The sequence below is a fragment of the Sorghum bicolor genome, chromosome 1 (genome assembly GCF_000003195.3).
Source record: "Sorghum bicolor cultivar BTx623 chromosome 1, Sorghum_bicolor_NCBIv3, whole genome shotgun sequence".
In the NCBI taxonomy this organism is placed as follows: Eukaryota; Viridiplantae; Streptophyta; class Magnoliopsida; order Poales; family Poaceae; genus Sorghum; species Sorghum bicolor.
In genome coordinates, this window is record NC_012870.2 from 55609193 (window position 1) to 55625951 (window position 16759).

The 16759-nt window shown below is 47.5% G+C and overlaps 1 protein-coding gene across 2 annotated transcripts; it reads right to left on the reverse strand.

Annotated features, from left to right (window-relative positions):
- On the reverse strand, positions 82-16179 carry LOC8055129 (glycerol-3-phosphate acyltransferase, chloroplastic). 2 transcript variants are annotated; one of them, XM_021464451.1, is made up of 14 exons: positions 15665-16179; positions 15263-15360; positions 15086-15172; positions 14891-14988; positions 13853-13910; positions 4860-4961; positions 4705-4766; positions 4495-4605; positions 3972-4050; positions 3600-3719; positions 3395-3508; positions 1121-1257; positions 565-713; positions 82-479 (listed from the first exon to the last, which is right to left on the reverse strand). In XM_021464451.1, exons 1-12 carry the CDS (start codon positions 15945-15947, stop codon positions 1123-1125), a joined length of 1347 nt encoding a protein of 448 aa, XP_021320126.1. In that variant the 5' UTR covers positions 15948-16179; the 3' UTR covers positions 82-479; positions 565-713; positions 1121-1122. The 2 variants fall into 2 exon arrangements, with proteins under 2 accessions (XP_021320126.1, XP_002467426.1); XM_002467381.2 differs by having other exon boundaries at positions 1102-1257.

Sequence of the window (16759 nt, forward strand, 5' to 3'; positions counted from 1 at the left end):
CAGCTACAGATAATAGACGGACAGATTCTTTACGCTCCATCTCCAGCTAGACAGGAGCCGCAAGGTAGTCATGGAGCCACGTACTCGAAACACAGGGTATTTGCCTTGACTTTCAGTGAGTATATATAAGAAATAGACAGGTTACATCCAAAGGGTTTCAACAAGGAGGGCCGACTGAGGGCATGTCATAACTCCTGCTGCTTTTATATCTCCAAAAAAATGTGGAGCCAAAAAAGACTCGAGCCTATATACATGATGACAAGACAAGATAAAACAATTTATCACTTCAACCTTCAACTACACAAATTGACGTCAAGGCAAAAAGGATGCAACCTGACGGATTCCTCAGTGCCCAACCAGCACGTTGCTGAGCAACCAGTAATTTGCGGACGACCGCATGCAACAGTTACGAGGATCCCTATGTGCAGAATCACCAGTCACCCTTGACCAACCAACAGTTGTCCACAGACTTCTTAGCACTACAAGAACACAGCACACAAGCATTTGATACGGTTGAGTCAGTGCATTCGCAAAGGGAGTAAAACAGGTTTTCCCAAGACTTACAGGATCTGCATGACAATGACAGGCTCCACCATGACTGATAAAGTCGAGTGGTATCAAAAAGATTAAAGTTCAAGAGTTTCTCCAGTGAAATTGCACAATGGCAGTTCACCTGCTCTTCTGAAAAGGTAACTTCAGTAATAAATCTGGACCTGAATACAGTAGCAAAATTCGTCTGTTAGGACACCCATCTAATGAGTTGTTGTCAATGAACAAACATAATATACACAGATTAACATACAGTAGAGAAATTAATTACTGTATAAATGAATCAATTAAAATAAACATAACCTCATGGAATCTACATACACTAGTCGCTGGGATTACATGCTACTATGTCTATGCTAGCCGTAACTGTCAGATGTAAACAGTGGATCGCTATAAACATTAAGTATGAAAATTACCCATAAACACCAGGCAACAATTAAACAAGCGCAATCTTTTTAAGGATTTAAAATTTCAAGTCATACTTAATGGACCCTAATACTAGTATTTGTCAAACAAATAGTAGGACACAAGGAAATGAAGATCAGGGTCGACCCAAACTGAGAAAGCTAACATTCATCTCCATGGTTGTGACAATGAGATGACATTGTTTGATACAGCTGCTCCACGATCTCTAAAGATAGCAGATTTGAGCACATCGTACTGATTAACAACTGAGTTGTACAAAGTATTTGTGAATAGCTCCCTTCCCTGGATGAAAAAGAAAAGAGAAGCAAAGTCATAATCACCAACAAATTTCCAAGGAATATATATAACAACATTAAGGCCCTGTTTGGTTCCCCTTGCCAAATTTTAGCCAGCTAAAACTATTTTAGCTACTCTTGGATGACCAGTGGAACTAAACTATTTTACCTCCTTTTAGTCAGTGTTTTTGGAAGTTTAGCTACTACTAAAGAGACTAAAGTTTAGTTGGCTAAAATTTAGCAAGGGGAACCAAACAGACCCTAAACAAACAAAGACAAGTCCGTGAGCAACAAGCTAATAAAACGTTGGAAAAGTAATAAGCGCTATGTTAACATGGACACCTCTTACTAATAAGAAACTCTTTTGTCTCAGAGGACAAGGATTAAAGATTGAGCAATGGAAAACTTACATTGCAATGGACCATTCAACCAGCTACAAGTACAATCAGGCCTTGTTTAGATCCAAAAAGTTTTTGGATTTTGACACTGTAGCACTTTCGTTTTTATTTGACAAAAGTTGCCCAATCATGGAGTAACTAGGCTTAAAAGATTCGTCTCACGATTTACAGGCAAACTGTGCAATTAGTTTTTGTTTTCATTTATATTTAATGCTCTATGCATGTGCCGCAAGATTCGATGTGACGAGAAATCTTGAAAAGTTTTTGGTTTTTGGGGTGAACTAAACAAGGCCTCAGTAGGGTTTGTGAATATTATATAAACTCAAAAGAAAAAAAACATGGAAATATAATCAATATTGCATACTGATGCAAGAGCTTGAATTCCATCTATAAACAAAAATAAGAATGTGCCATTTTCTTATGTTTTTTTTCATGCCATGGAGAAAAGAGAGATGAACCGGCAGGGGGGGGGGGGGGGCGCTCGTGGTTGCTAAGTCATGCGTGGTGAAAAGAATTGTCAGCACCACAGATGGTTTGGTGTGATTGTTCATGATTCTCGCGGCCAGCCATCAATAATCTGGTTATAATCGCATTGAAATAGGGTCCACAAAAAAATCACGGTACCACAGCCAGATCTTGATGTCGGCTTAAAAAATTATCAACTTTGATGTTGGCTAAAAAATTGTGATTCATCTTTAATCTCTTCATCTGTTAAAAATGCTAAATGTTTAAACTGAAGATAAAAAAAGACATTGTTCATAGATCAATGGTTCACATCATATTTAGTTTATTTAGACACTTAGCATTAGACAATCAAGAGATGTATTTGAAAAAAATAAAATCTATAATTAATTAGAAAGACTTGTTTACTACTTTACTTATACTTTCTACTAGTAATTAGTGAGAACTAATGAAGACCGTGCAACATTATGGGGGGGCCAGGCCCCTGCCCCCCGCCCCCCGGTCTCCACCCCTAGATGAACCAGTGTTGATCCATTCTAAGAAGTCATACACGAAAGGGACCAAATTACTAGGCCAATCGGGGTGTTGAAGTTTAACAGGTACTGTAGCATTTTGTTTTATTTGACAATTAGTGTCCAATCATGGATTAACTAGGCTTCTAGCTGTGTTTTTAGTTTCGTAAATAGTCTATATTTAATACTTCATGCACGTGTCCAAACATTCGATGTGACAGGAATTAGTGTCCAATCATGGATTAACTAGGCTTAAAAGATTCGTCTCGCAAATTACTCTGTAGCTGTGTTTTTAGTTTCGTAAATAGTCTATATTTAATACTTCATGCACGTGTCCAAACATTCGATGTGACAGGAGTTCAAATTTATTGGAGGAAACCAAATGGGGCCTAATATCAACTTTCCTAACAGCATAGATAGCCAGACATTTCCACCACTTTAAATCAATTAATGTATACGGCATTTAGCAAAATTAGTTGCCTTCCGTAAGAGAACAATCAGAGCCGTAGAAGCTTATTTGCTTGTAACACCCAAAATCTCTTATCAACCTAACCACCTGAAATGGAGTTCCATCACCCAACTCCAATGTAAAAGGTACAAGTAAATCAGCTTATAGTGTAGCAAAAATTCGCAGGCCAGCTATTTACAGGCAAAGTAAGATTGAGGAATGTTGGCTCTTGCCAATGAATAGCCAATTACCACACAGAAATAGAAGCAGGAGCATAGGCACCATCAAGAAGCATGATAATATATATAAATATTATTGACAAACCTCATCAGCATTCTTGGTATGAGCAGTAATATCCCCATATTTTATTTCTTCAGTTACTGACAAGCCTACTCCATGGAAGGATATCACCCTCTGCTCACCAATCTCTTTCTCAACCTATTCAACTCGAAGAGAAAGGAAAATTTCAAAGAGGTACCACAGCAAGAATACTTAAACAAGTGCCATGAGCACTAATGAAGTACAGTACCTGTTGTGGTGGAGGCATAACCTCATAGCACAGCAATGATAGTGGATATATGTGCCCAGGAACGCCAGCATGCTCCAGAAGCCTCCTCATATTGTCCACTGCAGATGAATCGAATGGCGCCTGCCCTTGTTGCATGTAGCAGATAAAGTAAACATAAGGGAACATATACTTACAAAAGCAGCGGACTTTTCAAGCATTGTCTTAGGTAAAAAGAAAGATAATTTTTGTCAGCCACCTCTACAACTGTCACTGTACCATCTCATTTCATTTCATTTGCTTGTTAGCAATGCAGTTACATTGAAAGAAAAGATGTACAATATTCCATAGAAAAGTCAAAATGGAAGAATAAGACCATCAGGCAAGAGAATATACCGGGTACCATTCTCCTGTTGAAGGATTTGGGCGGTCTCTACCACCACTTGGTGCAATCCAAATTAACTGTGAGCCACCACTGCGTAATGTTGTATGAAGATGTGAGATCAAGCACAAAAGGTAAAGACAATTACATATACGATAATCCAGAATGAAAAGATATTTCGCCTCACAAGAACAAGAACCTAGCAAATGAGTAATGGTGCACAGAAAACTTTAAAAATTACATTAGCAAATGAGTAATGGTGCACAGAAACTTTAAAAATTACATAGTCATCAACTCATCATATCAAATCTAAGTATTCATCACTGAAGAAGCATCAGAGTTTGATTGGTCAGAGAAAATCATCTGTGATTTTTTGTGCAATGTATAGTTCTTTATTCTTTTACTCGATATAAATCTGTGCCATTAGGCACCAGCTTTTGGTACAAGTCATCAAGGTAAGATATCTGAGTGAAAGAGACTTAATATTCATAGGGAAAAAAGGATTACAAACTAACATGTTATTGTAAGGGAAGATACCGTAAAAGCAAGGCCATTTCCTTGAGACTTCGGGTATTTGATCTCCTCTTCATCTCAACTAGCTCAGGAAAATCATTCATATGCTTTTTCGAGTACACGCAAATGAGATTTCTGATGGGAGAAAATGCTTAAGTTACAAATTGATAGGAGTGGAAGAAAGTACAGACAACATTGTTACACGTCAAAAAAGCTCTGGGTGAAGCGAAAGACCTTCCCATGCTAAATGGCTTGCAAAGTGGATCCATAACAACCCTATCTCCAGCAACATAAACCTACATCAGGTGGAAACTTTAAACTGGTTTGATTGGATTGGATCAAATAGTTCACTGATAACTTAAATGTGTATAATCAAAGAACAGCCTCACTATGTTTTCACTAATCCATGGATTGGTTTTTTCAAGAAGCAAGGAGATAATTGCTGGATCTGCTTCTGTCTGATGGTTAGACATCAAAACAACATTGTGGCCCTGCAATGACATATTTCAGTACTATTTTGCATAAGAACTTTAGGAACTATTGATGGTACATAAGTGTATCAAGAAAAGCACTGCAACAACATCAATTCCAACGTGAGATGTGTACTAATATGAGAATTGTGGGCCGTGATGTCATTATAATTTATAAGAAAGCAATATTTGCAATTTGAATGTTCCAATAGATATCTCTAAGCAATTCTCAAAATGAGAAACAAATTATCAGCTCCCATTCAATCCTTACAGAGTGATATACATTTTATTTTCATTAAAGAATGTCGATATGGTGCCATTGGGCTTCTATACAGAATACACAATGATGGTTTACATAATCCTCTTCTTCTAAAAAGACCTTGACGGTTTGAATTCACAGTACCCATAGTTCCGCTAGGCGGTGACTAGGCGCAATTAATCGCTGGGCGAGGCCCATCGCCTCAACTAGGGGTATAGGCGGAGGCCTAGGCAGGCGCTGTTGGCACCTGCACACAGGCACCAGGTAAGCAGACCCTGCTCACCTTCCCTCTTCCTCTCCCCTGATCCAAGGTAGAAGATGAGCCGAGCTCAGGCACACACACACACACACGGTTTCAGTCTTGGCTGAAACCTGAACCCAGGAAATATGTGGCACTTGAACTGCCTTTGCTTCATTGCATACATGGTGTATATATACAAGCCTTGTACCAACTATAAGGTACACAAGGCATGGCTGGGTACAGCCCCAACTACTCCTAGTACACTGCATACATCATCCTCCTACCAAGTATGGCTGATGTATGGTTCTACCAACTACTGTACTAGAGTGGCCTATTGCCATACTCCTATGTGACCAAGAGCTAGCCTATTGCCTGCCTATGATCATTAACAGAACAAGAAAGGTTTAGCTGCAGATTATGTCTTACAGTTCTTCCCCTAATCCTGCTGCTAAGCCTTGACCTCATCCATGCCAATCATCTTCCTCAGCTCAACAAACCTGAGGCGTCCGAGGGACTTGGTGAGAATGTCAGCGAGTTGCCTGCCGGTGTCGACAAACTCGATGGTGATCTGTCCTCCATCAACGCAATCCCTGAGGAAATGGAACTTGACGTCGATGTGTTTGCTCCGGTCATGGAGCACCGGGTTCTTGGCAAGAGCAATGGCCGGCTGATTGTCCACCAGCAAAGCCGGCGGCTGAGACTCCTTCCCAGTGAGCTCCTTCAGCAGCCGCCGCAACCAGACCGCCTGACATGCCGCCGTAGCAGCAGCCACATACTCTGCCTCGCAGGTTGACAGTGCCACTGTCTTCTGCTTCAGTGATTGCCAGGCCACCGGCGCTGCTCCGAGGAAAACGAACACCCCGGAGGTGCTTTTCCGCCCATCCACATCACCCGCCATGTCTGCATCACTGAACACGGTGAGCCCTGGCTCGCCGTCCTTTGCCCTGGGCGGCGCTTCGCTGAACACCTTCAGCCGAAGATCGCCGTGCTTGGGGAAGACGACACCGAGGTCCAAAGACCCCTGGATGTACCGCAGCAGTCGCTTGACCGCCGCCCAGTGGTCCTCCCTTGGATCCTCCATGAATCTGCTCACATACCCGACCGCGAACGCGATGTCCGGCCGGGTGTGAGTGAGCCAGCGCAGCCCACCGACGATGCTTCGGTATCGTGTGGCATCAACCTTTTTCGCCACACTTTGTTTGGAGAGCTTGATCCGCTCCTCCATCGGTGTTGCTGCAGCCCTGCAGTCGCCCATTCCAGCCCGCTCCAGCAGCTTCAGCGCGTAGGCGCGCTGCCCCAGCCTGACCGCGTCCTTCCCCTGCTTCACCTCGATGCCGAGGTAGTACGAGAGCGCGCCTAGATCGCTCATCTTGAATCGGGCCGCCATCTCCGCCTTGAATTTGGCGATGTCTTCCTCCCGCGCGCCAGTGACGATCAGATCGTCCACATACACACCGACGATGAGCTCCTCCTTCCCCCGTCGTCGTGTGTACAGGGCGTGCTCCGTGGCGCACCGTGTGAAGCCAAGTTCCGCCATGGTGGCGTCGAGTTTGGCATTCCATGCCCGCGGGGCCTGCCGCAGGCCATACAGCGCCTTCCGCAGCCAAAGCACCTTGCGCTCTTCCCCTTTCACCTGAAAGCCTGGCGCCTGCTTGACGTAAACTTCTTCCGCCAGCTCGCCGTTCAGGAAGGCCGACTTGACGTCGAGGTGGTGGACTCCCCAATCCTTGGCCGCTGCGAGTGCCAGCAGCAATCTCACCGACTCCATGCGCGCCACCGGCGCAAACACCTCCTCGAAGTCGATGCCTTCGCGCTGCACAAAGCCACGGGCCACCACCCGCGCCTTGTGCTTGACGATCGCGCCGTACTCGTCCTTCTTGACCTTGTACACCCACTTGAGGCCAATCGGCCGGCATCCCGCCGGCGGATCAACCAGCTCCCAGGTGTGGTTGTCTTCGATGGACCGCAGCTCCTCCAGCATGGCACGCCGCCAATTTGGGTCGCGTTCCGCCACGGCAAAGGATGTGGGCTCTTCTGCGCTCATCAGCAGAAGTTCAGGGTCGTCGTCGAGCAGCCGTGCTGCGACCCCAGGCACCTCTGCTTCCCCGATGATGCCCTCGATTCGGCGAAAACGGACCTCCTCGCCGTCGTGGTAAGCATCCACGAACTCGGTGTAGTCACTTGGTGGTGTGGCGAATTCGACGTCTCCGGCCACTGGCGTTGCCAGCCCCGGCGAGGCTGGGGATCCCACCCCAGCCGCCGGGGAGTGGACTGGCGTTCCAGCTGTCGCTGGACCTGGTGGCTCCTCCACCTCTGGAGCTGCAGTGGCACCGGCTTCCCCGGTTGCTGGCCCTCCTGACCCTTCTTCCCTGCCGTGGATCGTCATGTGTTCCACGACAAAAGTGTCGCCAAGCCCACCACCTCCTTGCTCCTCCGCCTGGTCCCATTTCCACGCCGCCGCCTCGTCGAACACCACATCTCGTGATACCAGTACCTTTCCGCCGACCGGATCGTAGAGCCGATAGGCCTTTGATCCCTCCTCGTAGCCGAGGAACACCGCCTTGGTGCTCCTGTCTTCCAGCTTTGTGAGGCCCGGCTTGGTGGTCTTCACATGGCCGACACAACCAAACGTGCGTAGGAACGCGACGTTCGGCTTGCGTCCGTGCCAAGCCTCGAATGGAGTCTGCCCCTTCAACGCCTTGGTGGGGCAACGGTTCAGGATGAACACTGCTGTGCTCACGGCTTCTCCCCAGAACTCAGCCGGCATGTCCTTCGCCTTCAGCATAGACCGCGCCATGCCGATGATGGTCTGGTTCCGGCGCTCTACCACACCGTTCTGCTGCGGTGAGTAGGGGGCTGTGAGATGACGCCCTACTCCTTCCTCGGCGCAGTACGTGGTGAATTCAGCCGCCGTGAACTCACCGCCGCGGTCAGTCCGAAGCACCTTCAGCTTCTTCCCGGACTCCATCTCCGTGCGCGCCTTGAAGTGCTTGATTGCCTCCGCCGCGTCGCTCTTGCTCGTCAGGAGCTGCAGCCACATGTACCGGCTGCAGTCATCCACGAGCAAGAGGAAGTACCTCCTCCCGCCGTGCGTCGCCGGCGTGATCGGCCCGCAAAGGTCCCCATGGACCAGCTCAAGCGGATCCGCCGCGCGGTACCTGGCAGTCTTCGGGAACGGCAGCCTCCTCTGCTTCCCTGCCAGGCAACTGTCACACAGCTCGCTGACATGCTGGATCGCCGGCAGCCCTGTCACCATCTTCCCAAGACGGCCCAGCGCGTCGAAACTGAGGTGGCCGAACCGGCCATGCCACAGCCAGGGCTCCTCCTTGCATGACGCCGCCAAACATACGGGCTGCTCTACCTTCAAGTCCAGAAGATAGAGTCGGTTACGAGAGCGCGATACCTTGGCGAGAAGACGCCGCTCCCTGTCCCTGATCCGCAACACCCCGTCGCGAATCAGGACCTCGCTGCCGCGTTCGTCCAACTGTCCCAGGCTGACGATGCTGGTGCGCAGCTGGGGAATGAAGTAGACATCCGTCAAGGCACGGTGCTCGCCGTTCCTGCACCGGAAGAGGACGGTGCCGCGGCCGCGAATCTGCACCTTCGAGCCATCCCCGAACTTCACGCTTCCGGTGGCTGACTCGTCGAGGTTGGAGAAGGCGGTGCGGCTCCCTATCATGTGGTTGCTCGCACCTGAGTCGAGGTACCACCTCTGCTCCAGCTCTTCACCGTCCGCTCCAAGGAGGACGCGCGCGCGAGACTCGTCAAGTTCGACGGCCTGCGGCGCAGTCCCCTGCTCCGCCTCCGCCTCCCCTGCTACGCCTTCCTGCAGCGCGCAATACTCCCCCATCAACAGAGCGCACTCGTCGTCGCTGTCGTCCCGAGCTAGGTGGACCTCTCCCTTCTTCTCCGGCTTCTTCTCCGGGCATTCTCGTGCCCAGTGCCCCACTTTCCCGCAGCGCCGGCAGGCGTTGGGGTCGGTGTTCTTCTTCTTCTTCTTCTTGTCCGCCGGCGGCTTCCCGCGCCCCTTGGCGCCATCACCTCCGCGGCTGGAGGAGCCTTCCCCGGTCCGGCGCTTGTCCTTCATGCGCGCGGTCCACTCCTCTTCCGTCAGGAGTAGCTTGGCCTTCTCCTTCTCCGGTGCCGGCGTGATGCGGCTCTCTGCAACTTGCAGCCGCCCAGCCACGTCCTCCAGAGACAATGTGGAGATGTCCAACATCGTCTCAATGGACATGGCAAGCTGCGAATACTTGGCCGGGACGGTGCACAGCAGCTTGGTGACGAGGTCCTCGTCGTCCACCTTCTTCCCGTAGGTGGCCAGTTGCGTGGCCAGGGATTGAAGACGGAGGGTGTACTCCTCCACCGACTCACCGGGCTTGAACTTGATGTCGTTGAGCTCCCTGCGGAGCTGCTGGATCCTGGCCCGCTTGGCTCGGTCCGAGCCGACACGCAGCGACTCCAGCATCTCCCAGGCCTGCTTCGCGGTGTCCTTGGCGCCCAGCGCCTCGTGGTACTCCGCCGGCGTCGAGGCCATGAGCGCCTCCATGACTCCCACCTGGGCGTCCTCGGTGCGATCATCTTCCTCAATCGCCCGCCACCACTTCCGCGCGCGCAGCTTCCACTTCATCTGCGTCGCCCACTCACCGTAGTTGGTGCGGGTGAGCATGGGCCAGGAGCTGCTGCCGCCGAACTCCTTCACCACGCGCACCTCCACCTGCGGTGGCGCCGGCTGGAGCTGACGCTCCGCGCCCTCCCCTCCACCGTTCCGAGCCGCACCGTCCGCCATCGCCGGTCGATGGACCTAGCACACGGCTTGTACGGCTCCGATACCAATTGTTGGCACCTGCACACAGGCACCAGGTAAGCAGACCCTGCTCACCTTCCCTCTTCCTCTCCCCTGATCCAAGGTAGAAGATGAGCCGAGCTCAGGCACACACACACACACACACACGGTTTCAGTCTTGGCTGAAACCTGAACCCAGGAAATATGTGGCACTTGAACTGCCTTTGCTTCATTGCATACATGGTGTATATATACAAGCCTTGTACCAACTATAAGGTACACAAGGCATGGCTGGGTACAGCCCCAACTACTCCTAGTACACTGCATACATCATCCTCCTACCAAGTATGGCTGATGTATGGTTCTACCAACTACTGTACTAGAGTGGCCTATTGCCATACTCCTATGTGACCAAGAGCTAGCCTATTGCCTGCCTATGATCATTAACAGAACAAGAAAGGTTTAGCTGCAGATTATGTCTTACAGGCGCAGCGCCCCCCGCTCGTCCTCCTCCGCCTGCGACAGCGCGCCGGAGGGCACTACCCGCCGGCCTAGCTCCTCTGCCTCCTCCCCGCCTGGTCCGATGAGGTCGCGCTGCTCGTCCCCGCCGATCGCCCTGCTCCCCCGCCTGGAGGCTCGTCCCCGCCGGCCGCATTTCTCGCCGCCTGGAACTCCTTCCCGCCGGCCGCCGGTCACCTCTTCCCCGCCTGGAAGCTGCTCGCCTGCTCCCCGCCTGTAAGCTGCTCGCCTGCACCCCGCCTGGAAGGTCTTCACCGCCGGCCGACGGCCTCAACCCTAGGCGGCAGCACCAGGGTGAGTCCCCTCCCCTGCTCGTTGCTCCCTGCTCTCCTCCCCTGCTGCTCTCTGTTCTGATTCCTTTGTTACTCTGAAACTGAATGCCTCCCCTGCTCCTTTTGCTATATATATATAGAACTAATACCTTATGGCTAGCTACAAAATGACTTATTCTGTAGCCAGATCAAAACTGGCTCGTGTGTCACCAGCGCTCCATGCGCGTCCATTCATCCACGGTAGGTCAGCCGTGTGGCTTTGGCTTTGTGGTCCCTTCTCACTAATGCATGCATGCATGTATTGATTGATTCCCCTAGCGTGCTCCATGCAAATGGAGCCACACCCCGCAAATTATGTCTGTTTTACTAAATCCTTCAGCCGTTGCTTGCTTTGGATCGTAAATCAAGGGATTAAATTAGACCGCAGAGGATCCCGCTAATCACGTCACTTCCTTCCCGAGGGTAGTCACGAACAAAAATCACTCTGTCGCACGACGGCTCCTCCCACAAAAGTGCACGGCATGACGGCTCCTCCCACTGGCGGCAGCGTCGAGTCCTCTCCAATTCAAGCACAGGTGGCGGCGTCCTTCCCACCTCCGATGGCGGCGGTGTCCCCATGGGGGCATGGGTCACTGGGTCTGTCCTCCACCACCGGCGCGGCGCGGGTCACCAACTGGTGATGGCGGCCACCGCCTTCACGCGCTCGGCGAGCAGCGCTCCATCCACGATGGCTCCCGCACTACCGGAATGATGTCCCAGCCACGACGGCTCCGGTACCGGCGGCGTTAGCAACGAGCCAACAACAACACCAGTGACAGCAACCTGCGGCGATACCTTTGGGATCACCGCGGCCTGCACTCCGACAGCAGCGGCCGATCCTCCCAACCACCCATTGTTCGCACCTCCTCCATCCTGACGGGAGTACAGGACACGTGGGACCAGCAGCATCCGCAACGCCCTTCTCTCGTTGCTCAGGCGAGGGCCGCTGCGGAGATGCTGAGCAATGGCACGACCTCCCTCTCTGCATCCTTCCCCGACACGGCCGCCCTCCGTCAGTCCGTCTGCATGCATTCTTCTTGGTAAGTATTCCCTTGCGCATTTTTTACCATTTCTCACCCTTCAATCCTTCATTTAGATTGATAATAATCCATTTATTCTTGCAGATCTGTTGGCAAAATGAGTTTGTGATTCACACAGCAGCAGCAAAGATACATGGTTCACTTCGTGTTGCTAGACATTTCATAGTAGAAACATATGTACCAAATTTTGCATTTCTTCAGAGAGATATTATAGTCAGTTGCCAACACCATTCTCGTAATTCAGCATATTATTTCATAGTTCATTGTCAACATCTTTCTCGTAAAAAGAAACATGTGGATCTTCTTGAGATGATATCGCAAGCACACATGCGGTGGTTAGTAATTCATCCGATGTGTTACTAGTAAATAATTCTCAAAACAATAGTAAAAATATTATCGTAACTACAAGTTGGCGCTGATCAGGCATATATTTCTAGTAAATAATTATGTAAAAATCTAGTAAAGATTACTGTAAAAATATAGTAAAATTTACTGTAAAAATCAAGTAATAATGATGCCTCTAATTAGTAAGGGTAGAAAGGCATAGTATAGATTCTATAACTATTTGTAAGTCTAGTAAATTGATTACCGTAAAAGAGGCAGCGTAGATTTTAGTGAAGCATTGTTCTATAAAAAGAATTCTAGTAAACCATTTAAAATTTATCATAAAACGTAATTGAGATCTGCAATAGCCCAGTTACTATAATCAGAGAACATGCATATGTTGACAACCACGTGAACATTGCGTGTCCGGCAGGATAATAATTAGCGATAGTAAATGTTGATGTGCATGCAGGCATGCAGCTCCATCGGCCAGCTTCAAAACCAGACGTGCGGCCGGGCGCATGACTGTCCTGGCTACAAAATAAAGTATTTTGTAGCTAGCTACAGAGTATACTCTCCTATTCTACACCCTAGGTGTAGAATACTATTCTACACCAAACTATTGTACTGAACAAAATTCAGTATTGTTCAGTACTTGTGTTTCAGTATTTCAGGGTCTTGGGTGTAGTCATAAATGATGCTGAACGTTGTTCAGTATTGCTCAGTATTTTTTCTACTCAAATTTGACTTGCGGTGTAGAATAATATTCTACACCTAGGGTGTAGAATAGCGCTACCGTATATATATATATATATATATATATATATATATATATATATATATATATATACCGATAAACAAGTATGAATACATACACAATGTAGTTTATTGAATATGAGAGTAACTACACGTACGTGTAGAAAGGAATTTCCCTATAAAATAGCGTTGTCGTATATATATATATATATATATATATATATATATATATATATATATATATATATATATATATATATATATATATACGACAACGCTATTTTACACCCTAGGTGTAGAATATTATTCTACACCGCAAGTCAAAACTGAGTAGAAAAAATACTGAGCAATACTGAAGAGTGTTCAATATCATCTTGTCCAACACCCAGGACCACGAAATACTAAATAATACTGAAACACGAATACTGAACAATACTGAATTCTGTTCGGTATAACAGTTTGGTGTAGAATAGTATATATAAATAAATTATGGCTATATTGCCAAAACGCCTAGGAACGCCTAGGCGCGATTAATCCTGATTAGTCTCTAGGCTAGGGATCAGCGCCTAGATTCCGCCTGGCACCTAGCGAAACTTTGACAGTACCATTGTAAGATCTAGTGCTGTAATGACAATTACTGAATGTAATGTGAACTATAGTAATGACAAGATGAATTGACCTGGTGCAGCTTCTCTTCCATGTCATGAAAAAGTGAAATGTTGCCAACATAGGAGTTCCTGAGCAGATGAAATGAGGTTAGCAGAAGATAAGGGAACTATTGAGTCTCCTGGCATGCTTTGGTAGTAAATAAACTAAAATATGTTAGCAAATAGCCCTATATGCCTTGATGGAGGAGATCGACAAAAAGCACTTGAAAAAAAAAGTTGTGCAAGGAGGGAAAAAAAGAGGAAACAGCTTGTGAATTTTGGTGGGTTGCGGATTACATATGAGCAGTTTCACCTGTAACAGTTCACATGCCGGTTTCTCTTTTTTATTTCTCCTTGCAATTTTTTTTGTTCAAGCTCGAATTTTGCATGCACATAGATGAATTGTATGTTCTATTCATCCATATTGTTGTTGGATTTTTTTCCATACACTATTAGAGATCCATATTTTTGCTTGGAGCATCTAAGATGTTTTTTTGTTAATAAAAAATTCCTCTCACTAAACTAATAGTTAAATAAGTAAACAAGTGACTGAAGCAAGATGATGCTGATAAATGGGGCATGGCTTCCGGAAATGGAAACAAAGGTTACACTATAGATTAAGCACATATTATCACCTTCATCTATATTAGACTCAACAAAATGTAAACCTCAACAGTCAACAACATGCTGGAATATCTGAAAAAAACATTTGTTTTATTTGGAAATTACCAATCTGCCATTGCACTACAAACTACAATAAGTTTGCATACCATGAAAACACAAAGGAGGCTCCAAACTCTATGGTCTAGATAATTAATTCACAGCAAATGAAGGCAACAATGGTGAGCAAAGCTGATTGTTAGTATGCTGTACACGCGTGGCTCTAAACCCAGGATCTGGTATTCTGGTCTCCTCAGTCTATATCTGTAATATGGCTCTCCTCTAACACTGATAAGGTATGCTATCCACCCCAGTCAAAAGGAATAACTTCCATAAGATGTACAACAAACTTTGTGTAAATTATTTGAAAATAAAACATGGAAAAGTTATCAGGTCAGATTTTGTATTACCTGAAATCTACCAGAGGCCTAATGTAGTTCTGACCAAACATGTAATAGTCGAACGGTTCTCGCACAGCTTTGTGATAAGGTGGAAAGGTAAATGGATTCTGCAAAAAGGATGGAGCATGATATGAAAGACCATCTTGGAAAATAAATAAAATTGCCAGAGTAAATTGTGATGGAAATCAGAGTAGATGGTGAAACCTGTACATCCAGTAGAACACGATCAAACAAAGCCGTCATATTTGAAAGCATGATCTCATATGCATTAGGATCTCCATTTTGCAGAACCTAATAAAGCAAAACATTCGCAAGACATGAATCATAACAAGCTGATTAGTACATATAAAATACAGCAAAGATCAGCCCAGCAGTTCTTACAGCATTCCTGTAATTATAATACAACTCCTCCAGATTACTGGCAACATCTGCAGGGAGTTTTCCATTATCCAGTTCCTTTCTGATATGTGAAATGAGCTCTGCACGACGTGAATAGGGGGGAAAAATGAAGTCGTCAGTTTCTCTGCATACCAGGTGATTCTGTATTAATGTGGCATGTCAGCATGTGAAATTCCTAGGTCCATTCCATGCGACTACGCAAGCAGTTTGGCATAAGACTACTTCAGCTGGGCAGTTGTGCCTTCATCACTAGAGTAAAGACACCAGTAGCGACAGTGGATAGTGACGCAAATGCAGTCATTTGCGCGAAACAATCAAAAAAGATATACAGGCAATATAAGCGCAAGGCGGGCTACATTTGGAAGCAGCAGCAGCAAACCAAACCTTCCTCGTCGAGCAGCGACGAAGGTCCCACCACCTCCTCGGCGCCCATATAGGAGGCGAGCACAGCGCCCTTGGCCGGGACCCTCGGGCCCCGTCCCCCTCCGGCAGCCCTCCACGCGGCCTTGGCTTCCAGCCGAAGTGCCCCGCGGCGGGACCGTAGGAGCCTCGCCGGCGCGGCGAGGATGGCGGCCCGCGGCGAGGCCAGCCAGGGCGACGGCGAGGACGAGGCGGCGGTGGCGGGGCAGGCGCCCCCTGCGAACGCGACCAGCGGCGGCGCGTGCATGGGGAGGCGGCGACGGAAGGTTCTAGAAACCTAATCCGGAAAACCCTAGTGGGAGTGGCGGCCTGGGGAATAGCGCACGAGTCCAGCTGCGGAGGAGCGGAAGACGAGACGGACGGAGAGGGCGAGGAAGGCGTCGACACGAGATGAAGCCTCCGTCCTCGGCCCGCTCACCCCTGCTAGCAGCGCATTTTTACTCGATTTTTCTGTTTTACTAGTTTTTTTCTGCGAAGAAAATTAAAATAGGAGGGAAAAAATTATTTATATACAGCAAGGAAACGGGATGATATTTTTTAGGGCCTTGTGTGTGGGTAGGATTTGTCGAGGGAACCAATTGGATGCACCGCACCTTTGTCTTTCCTTGATTTTGGCACACACGTCCTTGTCTTAATGCCCATCATCTATCCCTTGGCCTAAAAAAACAGCTACTCCTACATTGCTACATATCAACCCGAACTAAAGGCATCTCATACAATATCATATAGAAAAGGACTTTTTTTAAATATGTACAATAATGGGTTTATAGACAAGCTAATGTTGATGCGGAGGAAAGAAAACAGAAGAGAGATGATAGTTTGACTCTCATTTAAGCACCAAGCTGAACACGGATGCATAGATAGTGGTGGGCCTAAATAGCAAGTGTTGTGAGGAAAAATAAAAAAAAAGAATGTGTCTTAGAGATAAGTATGAGACAACTTACTGTATAACTTGGCTCTAATCACTTGGCTTATAGTCAAACACTTGGCTCTATTATTAACCTTGCTCTTAGACAAATAGAAGAGAGGAAGGTGATTGAAAGAGGTGGTTGTTTAATG

Excerpts from the sequence above, each read along its gene's own strand:
- LOC8055129 (XM_021464451.1), bottom strand. The coding sequence starts at position 15,947 with ATGCACGCGCCGCCGCTGGTCGCGTTCGCAGGGGGCGCCTGCCCCGCC. Across the intron at positions 3,720-3,971 it reads CAACAGGAGAATGGTACCCG|GCGCCATTCGATTCATCTGC; the intron begins GTATATTCTCTT and ends CAACAAGGGCAG. Across the intron at positions 1,258-3,394 it reads ATACCAAGAATGCTGATGAG|GGAAGGGAGCTATTCACAAA; the intron begins GTTTGTCAATAA and ends TTTTTCATCCAG.